At 53.1% G+C, this 27,841-nt stretch overlaps 3 protein-coding genes across 4 annotated transcripts; 1 reads left to right on the top strand and 2 right to left on the bottom strand.

The window, feature by feature from the left end:
• Positions 1-322: 322 nt before the first annotated feature.
• Positions 323-19,385, top strand: DNAJC17 (DnaJ heat shock protein family (Hsp40) member C17). 2 transcript variants are annotated; one of them, XM_086613457.1, is made up of 11 exons: positions 323-411; positions 2,409-2,478; positions 5,319-5,377; positions 6,860-6,947; positions 7,361-7,443; positions 7,891-7,987; positions 9,590-9,639; positions 10,164-10,241; positions 10,936-11,016; positions 11,778-11,906; positions 18,998-19,385. In XM_086613457.1, the coding sequence occupies exons 1-11, from the start codon at positions 334-336 to the stop codon at positions 19,118-19,120; spliced, it is 936 nt and encodes a 311-aa protein (XP_086469583.1). In that variant the 5' UTR covers positions 323-333; the 3' UTR covers positions 19,121-19,385. The 2 variants fall into 2 exon arrangements, with proteins under 2 accessions (XP_086469583.1, XP_086469584.1); XM_086613458.1 differs by lacking the exon at positions 6,860-6,947 and having other exon boundaries at positions 5,240-5,377.
• On the bottom strand, positions 16,139-16,744 carry C6H15orf62 (chromosome 6 C15orf62 homolog). The gene has a single exon (XM_009991074.2). It carries the CDS (start codon positions 16,667-16,669, stop codon positions 16,139-16,141), a length of 531 nt encoding a protein of 176 aa, XP_009989376.1. The 5' UTR covers positions 16,670-16,744.
• Positions 19,379-26,897, bottom strand: GCHFR (GTP cyclohydrolase I feedback regulator). Its single transcript, XM_086613459.1, has 3 exons — positions 26,857-26,897; positions 24,306-24,400; positions 19,379-20,342 (listed from the first exon to the last, which is right to left on the bottom strand). The coding sequence occupies exons 1-3, from the start codon at positions 26,890-26,892 to the stop codon at positions 20,219-20,221; spliced, it is 255 nt and encodes an 84-aa protein (XP_086469585.1). The 5' UTR covers positions 26,893-26,897; the 3' UTR covers positions 19,379-20,218.
• Between the last annotated feature and the right edge of the window lie 944 nt (positions 26,898-27,841).

Below are 27,841 nucleotides of genomic sequence, written 5' to 3'. Positions count from 1 at the left end.
AGGGACAGACCCCTGCAGCGCTCCGCACTTATTTACAGCCACGGAAAGCAGCGCAGACACCGGCGAGAGCTCAGCCGGTGCGGAGGGGCAGACGGACCGCGGGGCCGTGCCCGGGCCGTTCCGCTCAGGGCCGGCAGCGTGGCTCCCCGGGCCCGGCGTTGCTGCGGCCCCCGGGAACGGCTCCGCTTTGCTCCGGGGGTTTCGTTCCTCTCGGAGCGCCGCCGCCGCCGTCCCGGGGCGGAGGGACACGGCGCAGTGGCCGCTGGGAGCTGTAGTCCGTGGCGGCGCCGAACTACAGCTCCCGGCGAACGCTTCCCGGCGGGCGGCGTCGAGATGGCGGTCGGGCCGGACGTGCTGCAGCGGGACCTGTACGCTCTGCTGGGGATCGGCGAGACGGCGTCGGAGAAGGAGGTGAGGGCCGCGGGCCGCCCCGGGGCCGGGGGAGGCGCGGAGCGGGGCCCCCTCCGCCCGCCCTCCCGTCCCGCGGGGCCGGGGCCGGGCGCTCGCTCGGAGCGCGGCTTTCACACGCCGCCGCTGCCCCGCTTTGCCCTCGGCAGCCCGGGGGGGCAGCGCGGCTTTGCGGGAGCCGGGACGGTCGGCGGGAGCCGCACGGTCTGTCTCGGTCTCCGTGCCCGCGGGAGCGAAGCTCCTCCGGGTTTGCCCAAAGGCCGGTCCCGGCGGTGGGTCCGGGTCCCGCAGGTTCCCGTGAGTCGCCTGGATAATTTGGGAGTTTGGAATGACGCGTGCCCGTGTCATTCCTTCGGTTTAACTGGTCGGTCGGCAGTAAACACAAGATGTGGGCAGCCGAGCCGGGAAGGGGACGGTTTGGGGGGCAGAAAGGCTCTGAGGAATGCTATTCCGAACGGAATTAAACTCAAAAGGAAGAATTTGGTTTTATTTTTATCCCCCTCGGCTTTCTCTTTGTTGTTTCTTGTTTTTTTGTGTAGCGGCGAAGAGCAGTAGCGGTCCAACAGGGTAAAATTTGGCAGCTGCAGTTAAAAAGTTAAAAAGTTGAGGTTAACTGGGGGCGCGTGGAAATTCCGCGTGTAGGAAGCACAAAACAGGGGAACGGGGCACGTGTAACGCACGGGATTGAATGAGGTGGAGGACTTGAGGTGGTGTCCGCTCCGCTGCTGAGCGAGTCCCTGGGGAAAAGGGTGGGCGAGTGACAAATGGGATGTTAAGGCGCAACTCGGAAGCGGCCAAGTGTGATTTGGAGCGCTCGTCCTTGACGTAAAACACTTGAGGCAACGCACGGAGCCCTTGTCTGCGGAGCAGCACGGCCAGAAGAGACGGAGCAAAGGGAGGAAGGCTGTTAAATGTGACCTGTCCACACGGAACGGTCGTCGTACTGGTTGTGACTGATGAGGAGGAGACTTAACTTCTCTCTCAACTGGAGTCTTGCTTATGCCGGAGCTGGGATTAGGCCTGTGAGGCTTCAGTTGCACATTTCCAGGAGCTTTGTCCACGAGGTGGTGCCGGGCTATCACTTATTCCACTCATTTTCGCAGAGGATTGCTTGGCAGTGAAACAGAGCAGCTCCTTTCCCTGTCCGTGTCCCTGTCCCATTCCCACAGGTAGATGTTTCCCTGACAAAGGGAACTCGGATTGTTCCAAGTGACTTAGCTCAGAACGTTGTCAGTCTTTCTTGGCAGTGTGGAAGCGGTTAAACAGTGTTTGGTCAAGAGTTCCTCACCTTGCCAAACTCGGTTGTTGCCCAGGGAATGGCACTTTCTCTGTCCCAAAGTTACAGCTGCAAAGAGCACGGTATCCCGCTGGCTGGAAAAGTGCCCCGGTGAGCCAGGCTTGGCTTTGACCCTGAGGTTTGCCGGCCGTAACACCGTGCAACACCTGGAAGGGCAACTCGTGGCTTTGGAAAGCTCCGACTCACTCAGGCTGTGGCTGGGGAGTGAGCATCAGTGCTCGGTGTCCTGGGATGCTCGGTGTCCTGGGATGCTCGGTGTCCTGGGATGCTCGGTGTCCTGGGCCAAAACGCTCCTCCTCGCGGTACAGCGTGATCCAAAGGGCAGGGGGCTGCACTGGGGTTGAACACGGAGCTTTTCGGAGGTCTCTGGCTCTCACAACCACTGGTTTACATTTGGGGCGAGGGGCTGAGGGAGCTGTCGGCACCGCAGAAACGGTCTCTGTTGTCTGTCCAGCCTGGGGGATATCTGGACATGCAAATGAGTGCTGGTTCCATCACAGCCTCCTGCTCCTGCTAGGGAGGTGTGGTTTACGCTAAGCAAAACCAGCAACAAAAGAAACCTCCTGACTAGTAATTTTTTGTTTCTGCAGTGTGGGTGGGTGGTTGTTTTGTGTTTTGTTGTTTTTTTTTTTTCCTCCGAGTTGCCTTTCTCAGCACAGAGTGAACAGCACCAAGCAGTGAATCCCAACTCTGGCTCTCGCAGGTTAAGACCGCGTACCGGCAGAAGGCCCTGACGTGTCACCCAGACAAGAACCCGGACCACCCCGGAGCAGGTAAGATGGGGCTGTGCAGGCACGAACGACTCTTCCTGTTTCTTTTCACATGTGCAGACGCCGGGAAGCAGCTCTGCCCCACTCTGTCTGTGCAGTAATTAAGGGAATGCCCAGGTACACATCATGTGAAGTATCCACACGCAGGGCTAAGAGTTATTTTCGTCGCTGTTAGAGCTCTCTGGTTTTTGAGGAACGTGTTGGCTTTAGAGACATCAGCGTTAAGTCGGTACCGAGGTTCAATTTGCACCTCTCAAAGTCTTTCCTTGTGGTATGTGATCCCAGAGGTTTGGCCGTGCTGTCCCAGTGCCCACTGGCTGGTCGCTATTTAATAAATACCTCTGACAGTCGAAACGCCAAGAGCAAAGGTTGTCAATTGTGTTGGTTATGGGCAGTGCCCGTTTTTGGCTGTTAGAGACAAGGCGCTGACTGGCACTGAGAGTAGCTACACTCTTAGCAAGGTCTGGCTTCTGCAGCTACTCTGTTTGTAAGTTGTGTAGCTACCAGCAGTGGTAACTGGAAGGATGCTGTTGGTCAGGACACCTCAGAAAAACCCGTTGTTCTGTATCTCGCGTTGTCCATTTTGGTAGGCTGCAGTCTGACAGACTAAAAACTTCAGTTTTCAGGCAAGTTTTGAGGGAAGTTGAGCCCAGGTGGGCTACGAGGCCCTGCGTCCGGCACGGCTGCGGGACCTGCGCCGCGATCGGCTCCTCACTGCACGCCGTTGCCTGGAGGAACCGCGGCCGCCCCGCTGATGGCGCGCTCTTCCTCTGGAGGAAGGTGGGACGGCTGGTTTGGGGTGTAGAGCTCGTCCCTCGTCCCGATCCCTCCTCCTCTGCTGGTCACGCTGAGCTTGGCGCCCAGTGCTGCGGGACCTGAGCCGGGACCGGCTCCTTGTTGCGCGCCGTTGCCTGGAGGAATCCCAGCCTGCCCGCCGGCGCTGCTCGCTCCTCCCTGAGGATGCCGGGATGTCCTGCTCGGGTCTTGGAGCTTGGCCCTCATCACGGGCAAGCCCTGCTCCGCTGCTGACTCCTGCTTCTTCTTCAGGAGTGGTAGCCCTGGGTGTGCTGCAGTGTTCGTGGTGCCTCCACGGGAACATCCATTGGCCCCTCGCTGCGACCCCGGACCCTGAGGAACGCGGCCAACGCTGTTGTGCAGTGCAGCGTCGAGGTCTTCCTCTGTTGTCGCAGTGCCTGATGTTGTGCACCTCGTATTCCTGGGGTCCCAGCTTGTGGAAGATGTGCTGAAAAGCCCCCTGGCAGGTGGGGCACACGGCTCGTCTGCGAGCCCACTTCTTTATGCAGGGAAAACAGAAAGCGTGCCTGCACCAGCTCACGCAGGCTTCGTCGGTAACGTTGTTCGGGCAGATCGGGCACTTTGGCTTCTCAGAGGCAGCTGCCAGCGCGACCAGGACCTCCTCTTCCTGGCTGGCTCTGGCAGCAGCGGAGGAGGTGCTCGGTTCTGCCAAGTCTTCCTCCGACGCCATCTCGTCGAGAAACGAGAGAGACAACCTGGAGATGCAACCTGCAGGAAGCGGCAGAGCGTGCAGGCAGGGGTCGGGAAGGCAGGAGAAGCTCCCGGCCTCTCAGCAAGGACAGCACAAGGGTGAGGATGCAGCAGGTCGGGACCAGCGTCCCGGGTCCTGCCGGTGTCTCTGTGTGTTGGATCCTCTCCTCGTTGGGCAGGGGGCCCACGGGATGGGAGTCCTGTGTCCCCCCTCCTGCAGGCAACAGTCTGCCGCGCTCGAGGACAGCAGTGTGGTCCTGCGGCTCTGCCGTGACAACAGTCCACAAGGGGACCGTTGTCCTGGGCGTCACCGTGACACTGGTGGCATGGCAGAGCTTTAGGGGACCACAAGCCCCAGCCTTCAGGGCAAAAAAAAATGCCCCGTTTTGCAAGTGATGCTGGGCTCCCTGGTACAAGAGAGATGTGGAGATTCTGGAGAAAGTCCAACAGAGGGCCACAGGGGTGCCGAAGGCACTGGAGCACCTCTCCCATGAGGAAGGGCTGAGCGCTGCTGATGAGGGAAGCTTACACGTCTCCATCGCACATGGGCACCAACCTTTGGGTACTTTTCCTCAGGTCTCTTAATTGCCAGGCAGATGCCAACCTTGGACTCTTTGCCAAGTGTCATTTGTTGGACCTGTCTGAGCCGTCTGCCCTGAGAGAAGACCAAGGAGCCGTTTCTGACCAGGGCCAGTTTCTCTGCAGGGCCTCTGAACGAAGCTGTTGGAGATGGGTCTCTTGGGCTCGTGTCCCTGCAGAGACAGTTTATTACAGTCTGACAGACTGAAAACTCGTGACTGTGGTACAGAGAACGTTTTTCCATCAGAAAAAAAAAGAGGTGTTAGCAGCAGCAGCAGCAGTGAGAGGAAAGCTGAGGGCTTTGGCATCTGCAGAAGGTTGAGAAGTGGTCTGAAGTGTTTGGAGAGGCCCCGGGCTGTGTGCGTAACGTGCCAGGAGGGGGGGTCAGCAATGGTGATGGGAAACGGCGAGTTCGAATGTGGGGCTGGATCGCTGTCGATGTGGAAGGCAGAATTTGTTGGTAGGAGGGTATGTGGGCCGAGCGATGCGTTTCTGTGGGTGGGTTGTGTTGCATTCCTGTGTTCAAGATTTCCGTTAAAATTCATTGGTCCCAGGTTTGTTTCTTAATTTACACTAAAGTTTATGTAACAAATGTTGTCCTTTGAGTTGAGGTGGCCCTGGCTGTTGGTTGGCTCACAAATGCTTTGGGAAGATTGTGGTTCTTTCTGGTGTTCTGCAGGTCTCTTCCAAGGGGATTGTCTCTTCTGGTTCCTCTGCATGATTTTCTACATCTTACCATTTTTTCTTCTGATTCCCAGCGGAAGTCTTCCACCAGCTGTCTCAGGCCTTAGCCGTGCTAACAGATGCAGCAGCAAGGGTAAGGATGCCGGTCCCTTGGTGGTGTTGGGATTGTGTGGTGTTACTCTCTGCAAGCATGATGGAAAAGTACTGGAAACTCTCTTCCAATCTGTCCCACTCTCTCCTCCGGCTGTGCCTCGTTGAATCCAAGTCTCATCTGTTATTCCCTGTAGTTCTCCGTGAGATCAAATAGTAGGTGCCAGATAAAAACTTAGACAAGTATTCTTTTTCTGATTTGGTGTGCTGGGAGTAGCTCTGTCCTTTTGTGCAAGGGTGAGATACTGGCTTTAATAATTTGTTAAACTGGGACATATCCCATTAAAAAAAAAAAACCCACAGAACGATAACTGCCACTGATTTAGGGACACGTGACATTCCCATGACAACGGTGCATTTGCAGTTCCTGTAAAGTCAAGGCCTGACAAATAAATAATATCCAGAGGTGACTGCTGAGGCTCAAAGCCTTTCTGTCCATGGGGCACAAGGGACTTGTCAACAGAAAAGCTGAATCAGAGTCACAGTCTCTGTCCTTTTGCCACAAGAGCTTTGCGGGCTGCCAGGTGAAGGGAAGGAATAAAAACAAAATGAAAATGAGCAAGTAACTCTATCCAGATAACCTCAGGAGAGAGGGCATGTTAAAATTTCAGGTGATAAGATTTAAAAATATAGAATAACTCTCCCCTTTTCAAACATTGGCCTCGCTCATAATCTCCCCTCCAAAGGGCGGTTAAGCTTTTGGCATCCAAGGACTTTCTGGCTTCTACATTTTGGAAAGGAAAAAGCGTTCAGCAAACCCTTCCCATGCAGGAAGGAAAAATAGCAGCTTTTTTAGTTTGTAAAACAAGAGCAGTGTTTCCTGTACAACTATTCTGCAAGTAATATTTGAGCATTTGTGGCAGTCTGTGCTTTACCTACTACTGCAGAAAGGTTCTGTGCAGGTTGATGAACAGACTGTCAACTGGTTTAAGCAGGTGCCAGTGAGATTCCCAGATTACTCCAGTGCTTCAGTCTCTGTAGTGCTAAACCAATGTGGATGTGTTATTGCTGCTGAAGAGTTCTGGTGCTCTTTGATCTAATACGTTCATGTGAGTCAAACAGCTGTCTTGTAAATACATATTTCGTATAAAATAGACCTTTTTAATTGTAAAACTTTGCTCTAAACCAAACCTATGCCCCTAAAGCTACTTTCAGCATGTTCAGGAAACCAAAATGTTCTTCCCTCCTCTGAAGAGGGGTCAGACTTTCTCTCCAGTACACTTTGCAGTTATTCCTGGACTTCCTCACCCTGTCAGTCTCCATCTGGAGATCCCTGGCCCTTGCCTCGTGTTTTCAGGGTGTTTGTGTTAACTTCCAACACTTTTAGGAGGGATGCTGGCAAGAAGCAGAAAGTGCTTCACCTCTGCTTACAGTGCTTCAGTGTCTGATCTCACCTGTGTTCCCTGCTTTCCATTTTCTCTCGTGCCGCACGTCGTTTCACGCTGCTGTGTCGGTTCTTTGACAGGCGGCGTACGACAAAGCGAGAAGGGCTAAGAAGCAAGCAGAAGAAAGGACACAAAAACTTGATGCGAAGCGAAAGAAAGTAAAGCTTGGTAATGAAATCAAATCTTCACTTTCTCTTGGCTTGAAGTCTTCGTTACCTGGGTGTTTGCATTTCCTCTACTGCTGGAATTCACCACTGATTAATCCGCTGTCCATTCGTGATGGCTGCGTTTTCTTCATGCCCAGTACAGTACTGTGTATGGAAATGATCCAGAGTCATTTCCCACAGTCATAGCTGAGGATGGTCCTGTTCTGGGAAGGAATTAGGGGTTTTCATCACTGTTAAGACTGCTGATACTTTGATGTGCCTGGCCAGAGAAGAGGTAGCAGAGCTATCGGGACTCTACTTTGAAATTGGTGTCGGCGTAGCCAAGCTTGTGATCTTCCCGTCTGTCTGTGGTCGACAGCGTCAGCAATGAAAATTCTCTTTGGATCGTTAGAACTTTTGTTTCCTTCTCTGCAGATCTTGAAGCCAGAGAACGAGAAGCTCAGACCCATGAGAGTGAAGAGGAGGAGATCAGGATAACGAGGTCATTAGAACAAGAGGTAATGATAAATTCTTAGGTTTCTCTGTTTGAGAAGAATTGCTGAAAGTCTTCACAATCGTAGTGAAAACCACGTGATGAGATGCAGCAAATCTGTGTGTAGCCTTTTGGGTTAATGGGCTCTATGAAAGAGAGGCATGGAGAAGGGGTCTTGTAGCAGTCTGGCAAATGTGTCAGTCTTGGGATTTTACTTTTTGTCTGCCCTTTTCCTTTTGCTTAGCAGACAATAACAACAGCTAGTTGGTTTTATGTTGGCGGGTGGAGACTGTCACTAGGAACATGAGGGGTCCAATTTTATGAGTGCTGGAGCTCTCCCAGGGGAACTAGCAGGAGAATTGCCCCAGGAGATGGGTATAAGACAAAAGCTCTCCTTGGCAGTCTTTAGCTGGCATGAACCAACCATAGAGCTGTGCCCTCAGATGTCCGTGCTGTCTTACCTCTGCTGTAGATAATACGCCTGCGTGAAGAAGGCTCCCGTCAGCTTGAGGAGCAGCAGAGGCTCATTCAGGAACAGATCCGGCTTGAAAGAGAGCAGCACATCCAAGGTGAGATGGGATTGGAGCCCACAGCCAAACTACACACACTTGGGACCCCACCTCTTCTGTAGACAGAGCTCCCACACAGGTGCAGCCTTGTGACTTGGCCACGTTGCCATGTACAGGATCCCACTTCACACCTGTCTCGGGGATGTCAGAAGACTAGTGTTGCTGTGGGGCTGCATTCTCATATGTGGCATGCTGCTCCTTTTCAGTAAATGTTCTAAAGCATTGAATCTAGAGGGTCTGATGTGGAGCCTCACAGTTACGCTGGAGGGAACCTGAGGTCCTCATCTGTCACAGTGAAAGCAGTGAGTGTTGCAGACTCGAAACAGGGAATGATTCAAGTTCGCAAAAAGCAATAGTTGTCATTGGGTTACTGCTTCTCTGTCCCCTTGAAATTTCTCACTACTTATCACCCAAAAGAGACTCAGAGTGGAGAATAAAGTTTTGTTTAGTCTGTGGTTGCTGAGGCTTTGCTTTCTGGAACTCGATTCTCCCGTGTTCCTTGGGCGTACGCAGTCGTCATCCCAGGTTGGTGTAAAGACCAGCAGCAAATCTGTCAGGAAACGAGCAACACACTGAACTCAAAACATCAGTGTTCTGTGCTGCCATACAACAATAGGTCATTACCATGTTTGAAGTTGTCTCTAATTCTCATGGGCTGTTCAGTAGCTCTAGTTACTCTCCTTCATACAGGAGGAGATGAGATTTTTTTCCAGAATCCCAGAACCTCATCCTTTGGTGTGCCTGAACCTCACTCCCATCCACACGTCTCTATCTCTTGCCTTTTTTAATGTTCTGAATCTGTGTGGTCTTAAAATACTGTTTTATGTTTCAGAAAGTTCTGTTGTTCTTTTCAAGACTAGAGTGCTGTTCAGGTTTTCAGTTCAATGGAAAGATTTATTGTCTCTTGCTTCCTACCCCTTTCATTCTGGCAGAGGCTGTAGTATAAGATCTGTGGCTTTCTCACAAGAAAAATACTGATCTAATGAGTTTTTAAAAAAAACAACAAAACAAACAACAACAGCAAAATACATAAGAGGTCCAGATGCAGAAATTTTTGGAGATCACCAGGGTTTTCCTGTATGACTCTGTGGAAGTCATTCAGCCCACCCTCACCTTTCTTAATGTCACATACCAGGAGTCAGGGAGGATGTTGACCTTTGTGTAAACCACCGAGATCCTTGCAAAGAGACCACATCATTATAAAGTGTTTAGTGGCAGGGCCAGATTGAACTCTTAGGCTGCCCTATCCCTTTTTTTTGTCTCCCCTTATTTTTTCTGCACTTGTTCCCACCAGCACAACCCTCTTGCAGGGAGAAATGTCGCAGAATCTAACAGATCTCCTGCTTGTCTTTTTACTTAGCGGTTTCCAGCCTTGATCATGGCAAGACTGGGCATCATAGAAGGGAAAAATGCCGACACCCAATATTCAGTTCCTAGTGATAGTGTTGCATAAGACTTTTGGGGCTGAAACGGTCGTGGAAATCCCGATGTATTTGCTATTGCCATGCATACATTCTCAGGGCGAATTTTGTGCTAAATGCTCTTTAGCAGAGGATTTTTCACTCATGTCCTTTCCATCTTTTTTTCCTTTCCTCTCTCTAGGCAAGCCAGAAAGAGATGGAGCAGAAGGCAAAATAACTCCCAAACTCAAAGTAAGACATCCTTATAAAGCAGGGTTTTGGTGAAAACTGATAGAACGTTGGGCAGCTTTGGAAAACAGAAGGGGTGCTCCAACTCTGCTGAACTGGCATGTCCCGTTGGACAGAGGTGAAGTTCCCCTTATCTAACGCGTATCGTGCCCGCGAACAGCTCCTGTCACTGCCTTTGGAATACCGATCCTCCCTCATCGTTTTTTCTACTGTCTCATCCAGATTTTTGAGCCTGAAGTTGAGTTGTCTCTGCTTTAGGCATGGGGAAACATCTGCCTGGTACCCAGATGTAGCCATTAGTACGCTTCCAAAGTATTACCTTCTTATTTCAGTGAGCACAGTTTCTCCCCGTTCCCCAAATAGTTTGTTCCCTTTGCACATTCCGATGTTGAAATCACTGTCTTGGCAATGCTGGGAGTGTAGCTGCAAATAGCAAACTGTGTTATTGTGCAGGTGGCAGGAGCTGCAGTGAATGTGACAAGATGTGTTCAAATGGGCAAAATTAACTTGTTGTGTTTATTTCCCAGCTGAAATGGAAATGCAGCAAAGAAGATGAGACGAGGGGGGGATACTCAAAAGACGTTCTGCTGCGGATCCTACAAAAGGTCCTGTCTGACACTCTTTCCTACTGCTTGATCTTCCCCTGCTCTCAGTGGTGTGAGAAAGGATAGTAAGTTCTGGGAAGCTAGATATAAAGCAGGGTGGCTCATCTGTTTTTTCTGTTGTCCAGCTTTCTCACTCATGCTGTTTTCAGAGATGAGCAGCGTGATCCGTTAGCTGTGAAGTGTTCCCCAGCCAGCACCCCTGTCTCACTCCCAGCAGGACTCCTGAAACAGAGCGACTGCAGGCTCTTCCCACTGAAGGGGTCCTGTCCTGTATGAAAGTTAGACTGGCTGTGTGGTTATGGTGCACTTTTGCCTTCGCTTAAAGCGCTATACATTAGCTGCTGTGGGAAGTTCAGAGCCAGGAATAGACAAGTCTTTGATCTGATTAATCCCAGCATGTGGTTCTTTATTTTCCCTATCTCTTGTAGCTCTGACTCTGAGCTGAGCAGCCCTCTCGCACTGGGCTTGCTGGAAGCAAAGCGTGTAGCTCCGTGCCTCCCCAGAATTGCTTCCTGGAGGGACAGGAATTATGACAGGTTGGGATCAGTGGAAGCAACGTGCAAGACAGAAAGGGTGACGGCTCAAGCCTCACGTCTGTGAAAACACATGTTTTTCTTTACGTTCGTTCCATAGATGAACTTGACTTCTCTTCTGGGTCTGTAATTAACTTTTCTTTCTTTCTTTGTCTTCACAGTATGGCGATGTGCTCAATTTGTTGATCTCAAGTAGGAAGATGGGGAGTGCAGTCGTGGAATTTGCTACGGTTAAGGCTGCTGTAAGTCTGGCGGAGACCACGGATGTGTGTGGTGGAGAGTGGGCAAGAAGGGGTGTTGCAGAAGGGAAGAGTTAGCAGGCTGATGGCCTGGAGACGCTGCCTTGTCATTAAGGCAGTGGAGAAGGGTAATGAGAGTCTGAAGGTACAGATGCATGAAGGGAGTGGCAAAGCTGGAGGCGCAAACCCAGCGCAGGTCACGCACATAAACAAGCAGACTGTGCCTGTGAAAGGCTGAAGAAAGAGACACTGCATCAGAAAGCAGGCACTGAGCTCTCACCGAAGGTGAATTGTGGAGAGGAGCTTAAGGAGTTTTAGCGGTTGTATCAGGGGTTTGCAGTTTAAAAGAAATCAAAACGTCTTGACTCGCTGTGAGTTATAATAATTCCTGTGGCTGTGGAAGCAGAAATCATTAGTTACCCTTAATATTAGTAGTTCCATCAACTTAAACTTAATGCTGTACAAGAGTCTCTATTCCTTGTCACCTCTTCTCTCTCCCTTATATATCCAAATAATCAAAAAACCCCAAATGGTCTGTGACCTGTTTATCAAAAGCACTGGCAGTGATGTGTTTGTTCTCTGCTCGATGCAGATGTGGACTGAAAGGGCACTTCTGACGTAGGGCAGCTGTGAAATCTTCCTTGTTTGTGCCCTACTTGGCCTTGACGCCAGGCTGAGATGGAAGAACCCTTACGATTGTTAGTGACCTGTGAGGGAGTGGGTCTGAAATTCAGGTGATGATGGAGGAATGTTTTCATTGTCAGGAGATGGCTGTGAAGAATGAAGTTGGCCTGATAAGTAATCCTCTAAAGATTTCCTGGCTGGAGGGCCAGCCCCAGAACAATCCCAGCACTGTACTTTCTGACAGCACTAGTCAGCCTAGAACTTCACAGGTAAGGAGACATGGGCTGCTGTTATTTTAATCTGTTTCTGTAGCAACTTAAATTTAACAGTGTGCTTTGCATTTATGGTAAGATAACGTTGATTCCCAGCAGAGCTGACAAGAAGCTCTTCATGAAAGGCCTGGCTTTCTGATGAGCCTTTTTGTGCTGAAGCAGTGGCTTTTTTAGAGGACCTTTTACCTGAGTAGCAGCACACTGAGAACACAGGCTATTTGGAAAAGTAGGTCTTCACTCAATCTCACTTTCTCTCTTCCAAGTGAAAAACAAGGATGTTCCTTGCTCAGCCCAAAGCCTTTAATGCTATTCTTCTGGAATTTTTTCTGATAGACTGTGGGAATCTTCTGGCTAGCAACTGGTTGAAATGAGTCCCCTGGAATGTTTCTTTGGAGAGGCTTTGTTACTGCATTCACAACAGGACAACATTTCAGTGCTAAAAGGAAACCTATATTCTTAGGGTCTGCAGGAGGGAAGAGAAAGCAATATCAAATTACATATCCTTGTAGAGAATTTATTGTCTGGTTTGGGTCCTCTTTACCAGTGTGGTTAGTCTGAGTGCAAGGTGTCTGTTAACTCTTAGCTGCTCCCTGTTTATTTCACCAGATAATCCCTCTGAAGCTGTTGCTCTTCAACAACAAACGTATTCCAGTCGCAAAACACAGGGAAGGCAACAGCATCTAGTGGTTAAAACATAGAAACCAACCTGAGGCCACGCTGCAGCAAATTGTTGGCTCCCTGTTACCTCTAGCTCCTGTAGACCCTCTGGGGTGGGAGATGTATCCGCTTCTTCTGAAGCATGTTACGTTACACTTTGCTCTAGAGCACAGAATTCATCTCGTGCCCTCCATGTCTTCTGGTCTGGTTACTAAATCCTTGGCTGTGCAGGCGTGAAGGGACCTGAGATCCTTTGCTTATTTGAGTTCCAGTTCAAACTTCATGTGACACTTACTCTCCTCTCCTCCTTCCCGGTGGGGTAGAGATCAAAAAGGTCTAATGGCTGGGAGGACGCCTGCCTCATGCTCTGCAGGTGCCCTGAGTCTGTGTGTCTGTGTCTCCATCAGCCTTGTGTGCGTGTTTGCTACCTAAACATTTCAGCAGCTCCTGAGATTGTTCGGTACGTTCACTCTCCTGGCTTTTTGTTAGCTACTTCATTTACAGTCGATGGGTTTATACCTCGGAATGCCTTATTGTTACCCTAGTTTTGTTTAGGGTGGTCTGTTTTCACTTGGCATGCACGTTCTTTGCCTGAACAGCCGGGCCTGAGCAGCACAGCTTCCCAGAAATCCCAGGCAAAGACGATTACCCAGGAGCCAGGCAGATCCCTGGGCACAACGTAGAAGCCCCGAGAGTCCTGCTGGCACAGCACATTCACAGAGCTGGCCGGAGTGTTTGAAGGCAAATTGGGGAAAAAAGCAGAATCCAATCCAGTTTGAGCATCTCTCGCTAGTAGGGAATGAGAACTGGCTCTTCATACCTAAGGGGCTTGCTGGTGCAGCTGGAGCTTGGTGGTGGATTCTTGCCTCTGTGGGTTCAAAAGCCCTGGCTTTTGTCTGAGTTTGTCTTGGCTCGTTTCCATGACCAAAGCTTGCTAGTGTGGAACTGCAGCGTCTGCCTCCTGCGAGGGATTAGCTTGGTGGGGCAGCAAGGGAGAGCGGGCCGAAGCAGCGAGTGGTGCTCGTGGTGGTGGTGACTCACTTCTGCCCAACACAGCCCATCAGCACCATGTTCACTCTCAAAATGGTGAGGAGTTGTGGCCAGTGACTTCCGTCCCTTCCCAACGGTTGCACTGCTGGTGCTGCTCTCTCCTTTCTACTGGTTTTATATGTAAGCAGCTGCAATTTCTTTGATTACATTGCAGTCCTGCTGTCCAGCCTAAGATCTCCAAGCTGCTCTGCTTCCTGCTTTTCCTAGTTCCTACTCCAGACCCTCCCCAAATCCTCCTGCTGCTTCCACTAGGATGCTTCCAAAATCTGTAATGGGATAATAGCTTCTCTTGGCTGTACTGCTTCCAGGTGACTTATTCCTTGTCCCCAGCTCTTCAACTCTGGACTGTGCAAAACGAGCCCTTTCAGATGCCTTTTGCCACTGCCTCAGCCTACTCCCTGCCTCATCCTTTCATTCGCAGCCTGGCTGCCCAGCCGCCAGGGTCCACATTCTTGCTTTCCAGCTGCACTAACCTTCTGATTTGAACTGCCCTCGCTTCCTATTTGGTGCTCTCTCCGGGTTGCTCCTGGTTTTGTCTGAATCCACCCCCGCGGTTGCTCCCAGCTCCTTCCCTGCTCTGCTTCGGAAAACAGCCCAAGACCTGCGGCGTTCTCATGGCAACGCACTCGCTTCTCATCCGCTTCGGAGCTGTGTCTGCTCCCTGCCGGGGGTGGTCAGCCAGGAGCTGTGCACCAGAGTCTTCAGATACAGGACAGCCCCACGTTACCGAGAGCAGGGGGGGATTTGGAAGCAGTTCCCGACTGATAGTTGGAAAGTCGTGCTGTGAGGAGGCAGTAAGTATGAAGATACTTGGCCTCCACCATCTTGGTTGACTTGTTTTCTTCTACAGCAATGGGTGCACATTGTCCAGCAGTTCCTGGAGAGCTGCTGGAGCCAAGCAGGCGAGTTGTGCTTGAATTACAAAAGCTGTGGATTGGCCAGTGTGACTCCAGGCTATTTCAGAGCAATGGTTATTTGATTGCTGCAGCTCTGAAGGGTTCAAAGCACGCAACAGCCTACAATGCTGTGAAGAGCATATTTTGCCACTCTAACAGCATGAAGCACTCCCTTCTGGGAAGGTCTTCCTTGGACCTTTAGTAGTGGGATCTCCCTGCCAGGCCTCCTGCTTCATTTTGGGCCATCCGTTCAGCCATATTAAAGTGCTGAGAAAAGCCTTCTGTCTGGCACTCTTGCATCTTTTCTAAGCTCCTTTGAGGTTTCATAGAGTTTGCTTTTAAATTATCTGACTTTGCAGCCTGATGTGACTCTAGTAGGCTAAGAGCTGTCTGTGCCTTCTCTGGAATGTCTCTGTGTGCTTTGCTGTAGCTGGCTTCCAAGGCTTATGGTTGTCTAGATGCATGGAGGTTTTATTTTTTGTTTGTTTTTTAAAAAGACCCTTAGTATCTAATCTAGCCATGAAAAAGGTAAGAATTGGTGGCCCAGTGGTTTCTGCAGTGTCCTTTTAATAGTTTGCCCTGAATACTGCCTAAAATGTTCTCAGCCTGACAGAGCCCTTCCCTCTGTCCAGCTCACGAGGTGAAGAACTGTTCATTCCAGTGCTGGGTCTTGATCTGGACTGTGTGTGCTCTCCTCAGGGGAAGATAAAGTACCGGCAGCTCTAGCTTTCTCCCAGCCCAGAAAAGCAGAACCACACTGCTTCCCCACCCTCGTGAAAACCTGAAGTGCCAGAGAGGTTAGATCCTGGTCACTACAGATAAGGGACCTGTGCTCTTGATGCCTGCACTTTTTCTGGCTTGCTACCAATGAAATGAGGCAACAAGACGCTTCCAGTCACAGATAACATTTATTCTTCCATATCTGTACAGCTGATAGATCAGTGCATGCTTCAAGCAGCAGTATCTAGAGAGATTTCTTCTCCTGCTAGTAGGATAAATAAACTGCTGTTTCTGTATTACAAGCCTACATGGATGCTTACCTGTTTCCAGGCTGGGAGTGCCAACTGCACTTGAGTTAGGGGAAAAGAAACCCACAAGGGGAAAGGAAAAAAAAAAAAAGGACTAACAGCTTTGATTTTTCACATCCAAACATGGTGGGAGAAGAAACACAAGTTTCTGTCTCTTGACCCTTGCCATAGCTATGGCTTCGAGATGCAAGGCTGCTGTCTCCTTGCAAGCTGCCTGCTTATCCACAAATGATGTATGCCATATCCCTTTCTGTCCATGCTCCATGGCCACGTCCCCAAAATAACAAGTCTATTGCCAAACAATGCCATTCTTCCACAAGGAGGAGATGCACAGTCAAGAGTGGGAAAATTCCCAGTTTAGAGAATGGAAGCACGTCCACGAAGTTCCAGCAGACAGTGCTCTCATCTGAGCACGGAGCCTGCGAGCTCTGCTCTGAAAGACTCCTTGGCAAGGACAAGGACAGTCTGTGGCGAGTGAGACGAGAACAACAGAACAGGCCACACACAACAGGAATGCTGCAGTATCCTTCCTCCTGCTGGGGCCACAGAAACTGGCAGCAGCAGTAAGTAAATGTGGTACGTTAAATGATAAATACCTTCAAATGGCGTAATCTCTTGGATTCTGTTTCCTGAGGGTCTGCAGAACATCCTCGAGAAGCGATAGCCCCAAATCCACTTTGAAGGACAGGAAGGGATCAGACAGGTCAGAAAGAGTGGTGCCATTCTGGGAACCTGTCTCTGAGGTCCCGCAGTCTGTAGCCTGGTCCTTGTGGAACTGAGTTTGAGTGGCTTTGTGGTATTGATGAGTAGCACCAGAAAAGGAGATGTCAGAGTGTGAATCTGTGTGGTCAATGATGTTAGGGCAGCTAGAACTGTCCAGGTACAGCCGGGGAGGCTTGGGAGGTGCTTGTGCCTTGGCCAGGTTTTGCTCGCTCTGACATGACAGGTAATCAGACTTGTCCTTCAGATCCCTCAAGCATTCCCTCTTCTGGCACTGCCCGTCGGTGTCCAGAGTGTGGCTGTTCTGATTCAAGATGATGACCTGGTTGCCCAGCTTTTTGTGTCTCCTGAGCGAGAAGCGTCTGAAGAACGTCGTGGACTTAATGGACCCTCTCCGCCAAGTATCCATGCTGATGAAAGGCAGCGAGAAGAAGGAAGCTGCTGACTCTTCACAGTCAGGTGTTGGACTGAAGTCGCAGGATCAGCAGCAAGCCACACAACAGGAACAACCTCTTCCTTCCCTGTTCCCGTAGCTGGAAGGAAAACAGAGAGGCCGGTATTGCAGGAAATGCAAACCTCACACCATGTCCCTGTGTTAAGGAGCAATTGGCCTGTCTCAGATATTAAGGAGTCTCCTTCTTCAGTGGAGAAGGAATGGCGGTGTCTGAGCTTGTTAAAGCTGTGCTGCAGAAGGAAGCTGGTGGAGAATGGGGAAGGCACACAGTCACCATGAGAACAGATTTAATCTAGCATCCAGAACAGAAGGGCACTTCGGTACCATGGTAACCAGCCACCTTCCTGGTGAAGGGCACGGTAGAAAAATCTCAGTGGGTGGTTGGGAAGGGAGATGGTGACTCAGTCACGCTGAAGGAATCCAAAGAAACAGAGTCAAACTGGAAATTTGAGGAGCAGCAACAGGCAGAGGTAACAGACAAACGTTAGGAAGACAGAACACAAAATCGACTTACGCTGTGTCGGAGCAGCACCCGAGTCCAACAGAGGAAACTGCGGAAGCACTCGGAGAACTGGGACCACCACGTTCACCAGTGTGCTGGGACGTTGGAAGGCACGAGTCCAGGGACGATTTCAGCCAGGTTGGACCCGGAACACTAAAAATCCACAGTGCCTCCTTCTCTTCATGTGCCGCCTGTCGCTGCTTCCCAGGCTGCCGTTCCTTTTGCGTGTGCGTTTGTTTTGAGCCAAGCCCTTGCTGAGTCAGCCACGTCAGAAACTGGGTTTTACACTACTGGTAATTGCCAGGATTGCAGGAAGTAGGTGTGTGGAGTGGCAGAGCATCAGCCCACACTCTGCCCGAGGAGGAGGCAGGCTCCCTCGGAGGCACCCGCGTCGCTCGAGAGCTCGCGGCGCGCACGTCGCCTTGGAGCCCGTCTCGACTCAGACTGGCTCTTCCCTCGGTGCTCTCCCTTCTGCCCCTTCTCACGGCTCCTTGTGTCGGCAGGGCTCCCAAGCGGGGCCGGAAATAATCTCTTGTCTGTTTTTAGATTTAAATCCAGAGTGTGAGGTGGTGATTCAGGTTCGTACGGGTGATTCACCTGCGTGAGGCTCAGGTAGGCTGTTCCATTCAGCCAAGCCAACGGCAGTAAGTATCTGTGGTTGGTGGACAGGAACTTTGAAGAAGCCTGGTTCTGCCACCAAAGGCCGATACCATCTGGTGCTTTCTCAGACACCGGGAAAGTCTGTGCTGCGCGGTCCTGAAAGGTTATTTCATTTATGCAGCTCCTAAGTTACCAATTATGGCACATTAGTCTCTTAATTTCCTGGTCCAAGTTTCTCATTTATTGTGGGCTTCTAGTTTGTCCTCACAGCTAGACACTGCAGCTGGAGGAGCTGCTTTGCTGGCCCATGATAACAGGTTTGCCCTTGCCCCATTTTTATGCAGAATCTTGTTTAGCTATTCTATTGCCTTTTCATCCCTTCTGCTTTGTGTTTAAGATGTCCTTAAATCACCACTGAATCTAGTTCCTAGAAAAATTACCATGAATTATTTTTTTTTTTCATTCATCTTCTGTCGAGACGCTTTTATTCCTACCTGAACTATCAAGCAAATGAGATGGATGTTTCCAAGCATTGCGGTGCTTTGAATACATCTGAAATAGTAGGGCCACCTACTAATGTTAAATGGCTTTTGAAAGCAGAGTGCCAAAACCACCGCTTTGCTCTGCGATAGCAGCTGTCATCTGCTGCCTACGCGTATTAGGCAGTCTGCAATCACCGCTTAGTCGACGTGACAGTTGCTGCCACACACAGCAGAAGGGCTCCAAGAGCTTTTGGGAACTGGAACGCTCTCATGTCGGGTTTGGGAACGTACCTGGTGGTGTTCTCTCTGCAGACACTTCCATGACTAAACCACAGGAAGGTTTGATTGTATTTTTTGTGGCGTTAGCCTTTATAACGGACGAAGCACACGCTGGGCTTGGTGCACCAGTGTTGCACTTGCAGAGCAAGCTTCCCCATCCACCCTGGTTGTGAGCAGGGAATGCTCCAGCAGCAAGAGGGTCATTCCAGCTCCGTCTCTCCCGCTCCTGGTCTCGCCAGGAACACTCTTGTGCAGCAGGCTCTGGCCTGTAGGTCAGGCAGCTTTCTTACCTTGCCTGATTTCCTGGGGTCATTCTGCCACGAACACCTTCCTGACTCGAGCCTGTTGCGAGTGTGGTTTATGGAGAGGGACTGGGGGATATGCTGTCCTTGACAGGTTGCATTTGTTTTCTGCCCTTAGGCTTCAGTGGTGTCCGAACGGGATTACGAGAGCCTGGTGATGATGAGGATGCGGCAAGCAGCAGAGAGGCAGCAGCTTATTGAACAGCTCAAGCGGGAAGACGCAGAGGAGTCTCACACGTAGCGTGAGAGAGTGTGGATTCTCCCCACCCCGTTATTCTTCATTTCCAAAGCTCTTTCTTAAATTAAGTCAATAAACCTCCTTTTTTAAAAACTGGTGTAGGAATACGAACTCTCGGTGGCTGCAGCCCTTATCCCTCTCCAGAGCAGGGGGAAAAATGGCTGGATAAGCCTCAGAGTAAGTGTATTAACCTGTTAGTCTGTGTACTCAGAGCAGCTGCCCAGTCACAGAGGACAGGGTGTGAGAGGTGCTAGCAGAACGCCAAACCTTGGAGCTTCTTTTAATTCCTGAAAGCTTGTTCAGGAGCTGTGGATGGAGAAGGCTTTGGCAACAACTGTCTGAAACAACCCACAGAAAGACGTTGGTCTCTTTAGAGAAATGTTTTATTGGTGTTACCCCCACAGCAGGATTGATACACAGTCCCAAACAATCCAGCACTGCAACTACAGAGCTTGTACCTGAAATGTTTACAAGACCTTTCTGTGCTGCTCTAAGGCTATTTCGGGAAGATGAAGACTGATGATGCTGCAAACCACAACCCCACGAGGGAGAGAAAGTGGCCTTGCTGCCAAGCGAAGGGATTCTGAGAGCACTGCGTGGGTTCAGCCGTTCCCGTTTACGTTTCAGGGATGAGACAGTATGCCATACGTGCTTGGCCTCCCCTCCCTCCCCCCATGGCCTGGGAGCAGGCATGCCCTGAACTCACATCTCAGCACGTACCGCTCTGGGGCAGCCCGAGGAACAGGCACACGAGTCTGTTATTTGAGCCTCCTCCAATGCGTGCTAAATAGGAGATGATTAAAATGTAAAAAGATGGAATTTGACAGACTGCCATTGGGATGGATGCAGAGATAGAGCCATCTGCTCTCTGTGCGTGGTTTTGTCTGCACTGGGCATACCTTCCTCCCCCCCGTCTTGTGAAACGGCAGGGATGGCAAGTTTGCACTGGGTCAAGTTTTGCCTCTGCACCGCTCCTCCCCCCGTGCCCGAGTGCCTGGAGTCTGGGACAGAAAGGAATCAAGGAGGGAAGTTTGCTCTTGGTCCTGTGTGAGATGATCCTCAGCAGGGTCTTGTCCAGGAGGAAGGCAGAAGTCTTCCTCGCTATTCCTTGTGGAGGCACCACACCAGGGTCTGGCCCACGCCCGTCATGCTCACCACCCGGTAACCACAGCTCTCCAGCTTGTCCAGGACTATCCGCGGCGCGTCGTTCACGTAGTACTCCCAGCTGCAAGCAGGAAAGAGCAGAAATAAAAGGAGGTGGAGAAGGAAGAGACAAGAATTTCCTTGTGGAAGTGACTCTGTCTCACTACTAAACCACCAGAAGACACTGCAGTGACCACATCTGGCATACTGTCCGCGTGATGCGACGCCTTGGTTATCCCGATGGGGAAGGCTGAAACCCACAGCTACCACGCCGAGGAGGGAAGCCTGGCCAAATGGAAGGGTAAGGCTAAATTGCAAGGTGGTTCAGGGACTGGTTGTCCAAAGCCTTGTTCTCTGTGGTTAACTGGGCTGCAGCTGCAGCAGAGAGGGGTCACGAGTATTTGCAGCAGAGAATTCGCGGAAAAAGAGGATAATCGTTGCAAAGCAGGGAAGAACGATGCAGGTGTCTCTAAGGCATGAAAAACCAGTGTTCTGCCTATGTCAGAGCACGTCTGTGAACTGGGTGGTTTGGAGAGCCTGGGCTTGGAAAAAAATGCTGCCTCCAGCCACGTATTGAGCCTTCGAAAAACCAGAAGTGATCAGTCCTCAGCAGAGCTGCCGAGTGAGCTGGGGCCCAGGCTGCTCTGTGCCCCGGCGATGGAGAGCGGGCGCTGACCCTGGGCATCTCTCCAGCCTTTTTCCTCTGGTTTTTGCCAGCTCTGTGCGTTCGGCGCAGCAGCCGCCCGTCCCCGTGCCCTCCACCAGCTCCTCTGCGGAACACCGGAGGGCTGCAGGACTGCTCCCACCACGGAGAAGAGGGAATTGCGGAGCAGAAGCACGATACGGACGCAAAATGAGCTCGATTAGGTGGGGAAGTAGCTGAGCTGAAATGACAAGCGTGTCCTTCCGTGCTGGATTTGGCAGCCTCTCTGTTCCTTTGGCACAGCCTTTCTGGCCGCAGTGTTTATTCCAGCAGATGGGATAAGCCTCGGAATAGTCGAGCTCTGAGATGACTCACTGCGCCAGATAAGCTGATAATGACGGGCTGCAGGATCACTGGTGATCTTGTTTGGGCACCTCAACAAAGACTCTCCTGATTTTCATACTAATAAGAATAAAAAAAGACCCAAAAGCGTTTCCAAAGTTGCGTTGCTGGAACTGCAGAACCTTAACGGAGCGGTGAGTGCTTTTAAAGCGTGAAATAACACCCAGATCCGAAAGCTTTTTCCCCAGTTTCTCAAGACAGACTATACTTTGCTGTAATTATAGATGTGGTGTAAAGATAATAGGCATTATTATTAGTGTCTTTGAACTTGGTGCTTTCTCGAAGAGGCTTGCCACATGCCCCTCAGAGTCACGTGTTGGAGTCAGTAAATATTATTCCCATTATGCAGAGGAAGGAGGTGAGGCAGGGATTGTTTGTAGGGACCTAAAACACCCAAGTGGCTGAGCTAAAAGCAGAGGGACAGCCCTGTCGCCCGGGGCTTGCCGCACAGCTCCGCGCTGAGCGAAACGAAAAGTTGCACGTCGTGCGTCTCAGATATCCCACCATCTCCATGTGCTACTGGTCTGAGTTGGGATGGAGTGGCGGGGGAGAGGCACGGGTTCTCGTTTAGGAGCAAACGGTGCTGATGGCCATTGGGATTACAGGTGGTGCAGGGGACGGTGCCCAGCAGTCACCCAAGCGTGCATGCCCGCCCGGCTGCCCAGAACAGTCCCCTTTGCCGCAGCAGCCAAGGCTCAGGCTGTTGATGCCCGGCCCTGCGCTGGCTCCCGGGAACGTGCGGGCTGGGGCAGAGCCTGGCTCCCCCTTTGCCAAAGCCCAGAGGATACCAGGTTCTGCCTCGGCACATCAGACGGTGCGTGCCCGCGTGCCGGCGGCTCGTTGAACCTAAGGATGTGCCATGTGCAGTAGCTAGCGCAGAGCTGCCCGACAGGATCACTGCCCTCCCTCATTAGCGGCAATTAAGTGCTTTATGTAAATTAGAGTGCCCCAGCAGGTACCTACTGCTTAGACCTTTTCTTTCAGGCTCCCTCCAAGGTCATGTTCAAGGTTCTGGGGCACAGTGGTACAGGAAGGGCAGGGTCTGCAGCACCCGATAGCTGGGCTCAGTGCCGGGGGAGCCTGGCAGTCCGGGGGATGGCAAATCCGGCTCGGCCGTGGTGCAAGTAGGGGAGCTCTTACCCCCGGTCGGGATTTTTGGCAGAGAGGCGGCGGGGGCTGACCGCGCTGGCGTGCCGCCGTGCTCGCGGGGTGTCAGCAGCCGCATTCCAGCCGGGTTATTTTCTCCACCCCGCGTTGCTCAAGTGCAAACGGGGAAGACAGCGGAGTTACCCCGGGCAGAACATGAGCCATCGTGAGAAGCAGGTGGGGCAAGAGGGAGCTCAAAACGCTCCAGGCCACAGGGAGCTCAAAAAGTGGGGAATCCCCCGGGGAGATCCCATGGACAACTCAGGTCCCTTCTCCCAAATGAGCGAAGCGTGGCACTCGGACCCTTGTAACGAATCCCAGGGATCCTTGCCCCCATCTCAGGAGCCAGCAGCACTTCTTCCTTCTTGAAGCCTTCTCTTTTTCTCCCCCCTCGGGTCTCCCTTCTCCCCTTGCGTAACTCCCTGCCTGCTCCCGGCCTCGGCTGGGCACGCAGCAGCACGAAGCTGCAGCTGCTGCCGATGCCACCCACCCGCTTGGGCATGGCAGCGGCGCCAGCTCAGCCCAGCAAACCCACCCGGAGCCGTTCGGCAGGGTGACAAGTGCCAGGAGGGGTCTGCGGTCAGCCCCCTGCTGCAGATGCCAGGAGCTGGCAGTGCCCTGAGGTTGCATTTGGAAGGTTTCTCTTTACCAGGGGGTCTTCAGTGTATCTTTTTTATCTCCTCTTTCCTTAAAATCACCCACCCAGCTCAGGTTTTCAGCGCAGCAGGAGTTGAGGAGCTGAACCTCACTGTTTGCCAGGCTGGTACCGAGCGGGTGGGTTTTCCCAGCTCCGCTGATGGAAGTTTGAGAACACACTGGGAACGAGAGGCCCCTTCTGTTTAACTCCTGGTTCTCCTACTCCTCCTCTGCGCCACGGCGCGAGTGGGCAAGCTTGAGCAGAAACCCAGCCGCTCCTCTCTGCTCTTTTGATTTGCATTTGGGGTTTTGTTTTGCTTTGTGGGTTGTTCTTTTTTTTCCCCCAGAGAAAAAAAAAAGTGAGATATCAAGTGGGGAAAAAATAAAAGAAAGTGGGCTGAGATGTAAAGAACATGGTGGTAACGTCTCCGAGTTGTACTTTGATGACGGCTGGTGTCAAACGCGGCGTGGGCAGGGAGACGGGGACACGGAGAAACATCAAATAAACACGGCTTGGGAACATATGGGCTAAGGGCTTGGGGTCGGGGGGGGACACGGTGGGGAGCATCTCCACCCCTGGTGCTCAGCAGCCCAAGGAGAAGCTTCAGGAGCCGTCGAGAGGGGCTGGCTCAGACGCTGGGTAACAGGGAGAAACCCCCCCAGCAGCGCTGGAGAGCGGGCTGGGAGGGGACGGAGCGCGGGCAAGCGTGTCGGGTGGCTGGGCACCGAAACAGGCCCCAGCCAGAGCAGGGCTGGGATGGCACCCGCTGCTTCGGAGCACCTCAGGGCTGGAAAGCACAGGGACACATAGGAGGTTTGTCCATCAGCGCTAAGGGGGGGCTGAAGGCAGATAAAGTTATGCAGAAAGGTTGAAGTGCTCGCCGTGCCTCTGCTGCTTCAGCCACGGCCGGTGTCGGGTACCAGCCAGGAGCATCCCTGGGGGTAAGGAGAGGGGGGATGTGGGTCAGGTGCTAAAAAATGGGGTGAGAGCAAGGAAAAAAAGAAAGAACCAAATGAAATATCAGGCAGCGCTTCCTTGGGTGGGCATTAACAGGCGTGGGCAAGGACACGTGTGTGCCCTTTCAGCATCAAACGAGTCCCGGGATTAAACATGCAGCTGGAAGGTGCCACAGTGGATATGAGCAGGGAAAACATCCCAGATTTTCTTGGGGAGATAAGGAGAGGGGACAGCCTGAACCGTTGCAGAGGAGGACTTACAAGTGGTTCCCCAGCATGTTCCTCTTCGTGGCGCCCAGGAAGCTCATCAGGCCGGGATCCGAATGCTCGTCTCCCACCATGGTGGGGCCAACCTCCTGCAGGGAAAGGCAGCGGAGCAGGTGAGTGATGGGTGGCAGCACGGTCCCCCCTCCCTGGCACAGCTCCAGTAGGAGCTTTCCTGGGAAGGGAATTATCCTGAGCCGCCTGCCCGTCCCAGGAGAGGAACTCCTGGAGGGCCACCTCCTGGCTGAGCTCACGGTGGCTCCAGTCCTCTGGGATCCACCGCTGGGAAGCCCTTAGGACAGCGATGAGGTGCCACCCACAGCCTCATGGTGCAAAACCAGCAAATCTCTGTGTTTTACCACGAAATGAGCATCCCCGGGCCAGTTAGGGAGCGTTTGCCTCTCCTGGTAGAAGACGGCTTTGGGAATGGCTCCACTAACTGGGAAGGGTGAGAAGATGGGGGTGAGGACGTGCCACAGAGGGATGGAGGCAGATGAGTCCCCATGGGGTGACGAGGGATGGTCACACTCCCCTGGAAGTGGCAGGAGACTGGAGGAGCTGGGGGAAGGCAGCCAGAGACATGAGTCATCTCAGCACCGGAGCCCCTGGGTGGGCTTCCCACCCGTCACATGGGGGGGACAGGGACACTGCTGCACAGCGCTCCAAAAGTCTTGTTTTGCGAGCTTCCTGGGCTGGAGGTTTTCCAGAACTAAGTCTCAGGGCACGGCAGGGAACGACAGCACCAGTGCGACCTCAGCAACGATCGCCCGCTCCCAACCCACGGCTGGCAGAGCTGGGGAGGGCAGCACCCCTCTGCCCGGCGGCACCGAGGCTGGAAGAGCCGGGAAACGCAGCCATGAACACTGTCCATAGCTCCGAGGGCTGGTGAGCGGGAGAGACGTGGCACCCACCTCCGCGGCAGGACCCGCAGCCCACCCCTCCCTGCTCGGTGCTGATGGGGGTGCTAAGAGCCTCCGTGCTCCGAAACCTCCCCCTGCACACGCCAGGCTCTCCCTGGAAATAGCAGGGTTTAACGGATTTTAGCAGATGGAACAACTGTTTCCTTTTAAATCTCCTCCACGCTGCTTATGAAAGGTTTGCAGGTGATGTTCTTCCAAAGGATGCCCCCTGCCCACTGGCAAACCTCCATCACGCTATTATCAATGCTGCGTAATACACCAAGGGCCGCTCAACCCTAAATAACCGCAGAAATATTTCAAGTGCCACTCAGGCCCTTTTTGACCCCTCTTTTCTCCATCACCCCTCGGAGGAAGCAAAGCCCAGGGACAGGACAAGGGTCCCCGAGCCTCAGACCGAGGTTGCGGGTGGAGGTTCCATCGTTACGCCGTGGTGTGGAGCGCTTGGTCCCGGGAGCAGCAGCATCTACAACCCGGGGGATCCTCAATCAGACCCCAACTCGAGGCACTTACACCACTAATCGAATGCGTCAGCGAGCCGCGCAAGCGGTGGCTCCACGCCAAGTTTCAGGTGGGAAATGTTTGCTTTCTCCTGCTAAACAGCAGAGTTTCCAAAGTCTGGGGAGGCGAAACGTGCAAAGCGATGCTCATCCCCTCCGCCCCGTCGCCTGCCTTACCCTAAAGTGCCATGAACCCCAACCACGAGGTGCTTTCTGCATCTCGATCCATAATCTCTTGGTCAACTCGTGCGGTGCGGAATACCGCTGCTGCCAACAGACGCTTTGGGGCCGCACCGTCCCGACTCATCCTCCTTCTCCGTTCACCGCTCGCTCGGTGCGCGCGTAACGGCACGTCCTCAACGGCGGCGGCAGCAGCTTTCACCCAGCTGCTGCCAGCTCGTTGAGTTGCTTTTTTCACCATTACCCCCTTCCTATCCCAAACCCACATCATCATGTTTCGGCTTTTGGCCGAACAGTTCCCCTCTGCGTTGGGAAAACGCCCCGGACAAGTACGCGGCCGCCTGCTCCTGCCATCCCAGCGGCAGCGACGGCTCTGCGGGCTGCGGGCGCTGCCGGCACCAGGAAGCAACGTTTCCTTTATGACTTTAAATGAGGCTAACGGGCCGCGCTCGATGCCCCTCCGGCTGCTGCGCCACGGCCCCGCTGCCGGTGACGCCCTTCCCTGTGGCCACAGCTGCGTTCCCCACCACGAAATGGCTGTTTGGAGAAGAGGGAAAACCGACAGCGTGGCCAGAGATCGGCTGCTTTGACATTCCTGGGATCCCACAAGTTTCCCAAGTTACGTTACTGGCTGCTCCAAGACCCGGGGAGGGTTTTAGGGGGAGAGGCACAGGGGTACGGGCACCCGACACCCGCTGCGAGGGTGGTTGTGCACAGCGTGGCCGTGCTCGGGGCTCCCCCAAATCTGCGGGGCATCACCCCCAGAGCCCCGCATTCCGCCCCCCCGCAGCGGCAGGTGCAGCCCGGTCCGCGGCAGCCGGAGGCAGCGGTGCCCGTTGCAGCCGGGGGCTGAGCGCATCGGTCCCGTCCCGTCCGTCCGTCCGTCCGTCCCCGTCCCGTCCGGTCCCTCCCCGTCCCCGGCAGCTCCCTCGGGGCCCGGGGGGGACTCACCATGCGGATCTGCGTGCTGATGAGCAGGTACGGCATCCTCCTCCTCCAGCCGCCGCCTCCGCTGCTCCAGGGGGGCCGTGCCCGGGGGCCGCCCCCAGCGTCCCGCCCCCGGGCACCGGGGACCCGCCCGCCCCGCCTGCGGGGGGGCCCGGGGCTCGGCTGAGCCCCCGGCGGGTTCCGGGGACTCGGGGCGGCCCCGCGGGGTACCCCAGCCCTGCCCCGCTGGGGCTGGGGGTCCCCGTAGGGCACTGTCGGCCGCGGATCGCCCCCCCCTCACCCAGGGATCCTGGCTCTGCCTTCCCGGTAATGGGAAGCGACCGGGACACGATGGGCTGGGAGGTGATGGACAGGGGGGTGATGGATCAGGAGGTGATGGATCAGGAAGTGATGGACAGGGGGTGATGGACAGGGGGTGATGGACCAGGAGGTGATGGATCAGGAAGTGATGGATCGGGAGGAGGTGATGGACAGGGAGATGATGGACCAGGAGGTGATGGACCAGGAAGTGATGGATCGGGAGGAGGTGATGGACAGGGAGATGATGGACCAGGAGGTGATGGACCATGAGACATGAACAGGGAGACAGTGAACGAAGAGGTGATGGAGAGGGAGATGATAGACAGGGAGACAAAAGACCAGGTGACAGTGAACAAGGAAATGATGGACAGAGAGAAGAAGGACTGGGAGATGATGGATAAAGAAAATCTCCCTGTAGTTCCTTTCTCAGTCCTTTCTCTCCCCAGGCATCTGATGAGGAAGGACTGGGAAAGGAACTACAGGGAGTTAAAGGACCTGGAAATACTGGGCAGGGAAATGAGGGCTGGGAGACAAAGGACTGGGAGCCAGGCAGGTGGAGAGCTCTGGAGCCTGCAGAGCACCCCGGGTACCACCCTGGGGCCCTTCCCAAGCATCCCCCTGATGCCAGGTGTTTGGCACAACCAGCATCTTGGAAAAAGAGTCCCGTTTTCTACAGGCTCTTGAGCTT

Source organism: Tauraco erythrolophus, chromosome 6 (genome assembly GCF_009769465.1).
Source record: "Tauraco erythrolophus isolate bTauEry1 chromosome 6, bTauEry1.pri, whole genome shotgun sequence".
NCBI classification, from domain to species: domain Eukaryota; kingdom Metazoa; phylum Chordata; class Aves; order Musophagiformes; family Musophagidae; genus Tauraco; species Tauraco erythrolophus.
Note: the sequence above shows the minus strand (reverse complement) of the source record. Positions and strands in the feature narration are given on the sequence as shown.

Coding starts and splice junctions, on each gene's coding strand:
- C6H15orf62 (XM_009991074.2), bottom strand. CDS start 16,669: ATGGATACTTGGCGGAGAGGGTCCATTAAGTCCACGACGTTCTTCAGA.
- GCHFR (XM_086613459.1), bottom strand. CDS start 26,892: ATGCCGTACCTGCTCATCAGCACGCAGATCCGCATG. Junction 24,401..26,856: donor TCAGCACGCAGATCCGCATG/GTGAGTCCCCCC, acceptor CTTTCCCTGCAG/GAGGTTGGCCCCACCATGGT. Junction 20,343..24,305: donor AACATGCTGGGGAACCACTT/GTAAGTCCTCCT, acceptor TCCTGCTTGCAG/CTGGGAGTACTACGTGAACG.
- DNAJC17 (XM_086613457.1), top strand. CDS start 334: ATGGCGGTCGGGCCGGACGTGCTGCAGCGGGACCTGTACGCTCTGCTG. Junction 412..2,408: donor AGACGGCGTCGGAGAAGGAG/GTGAGGGCCGCG, acceptor TGGCTCTCGCAG/GTTAAGACCGCGTACCGGCA. Junction 11,907..18,997: donor GTCAGCCTAGAACTTCACAG/GTAAGGAGACAT, acceptor TTCTGCCCTTAG/GCTTCAGTGGTGTCCGAACG.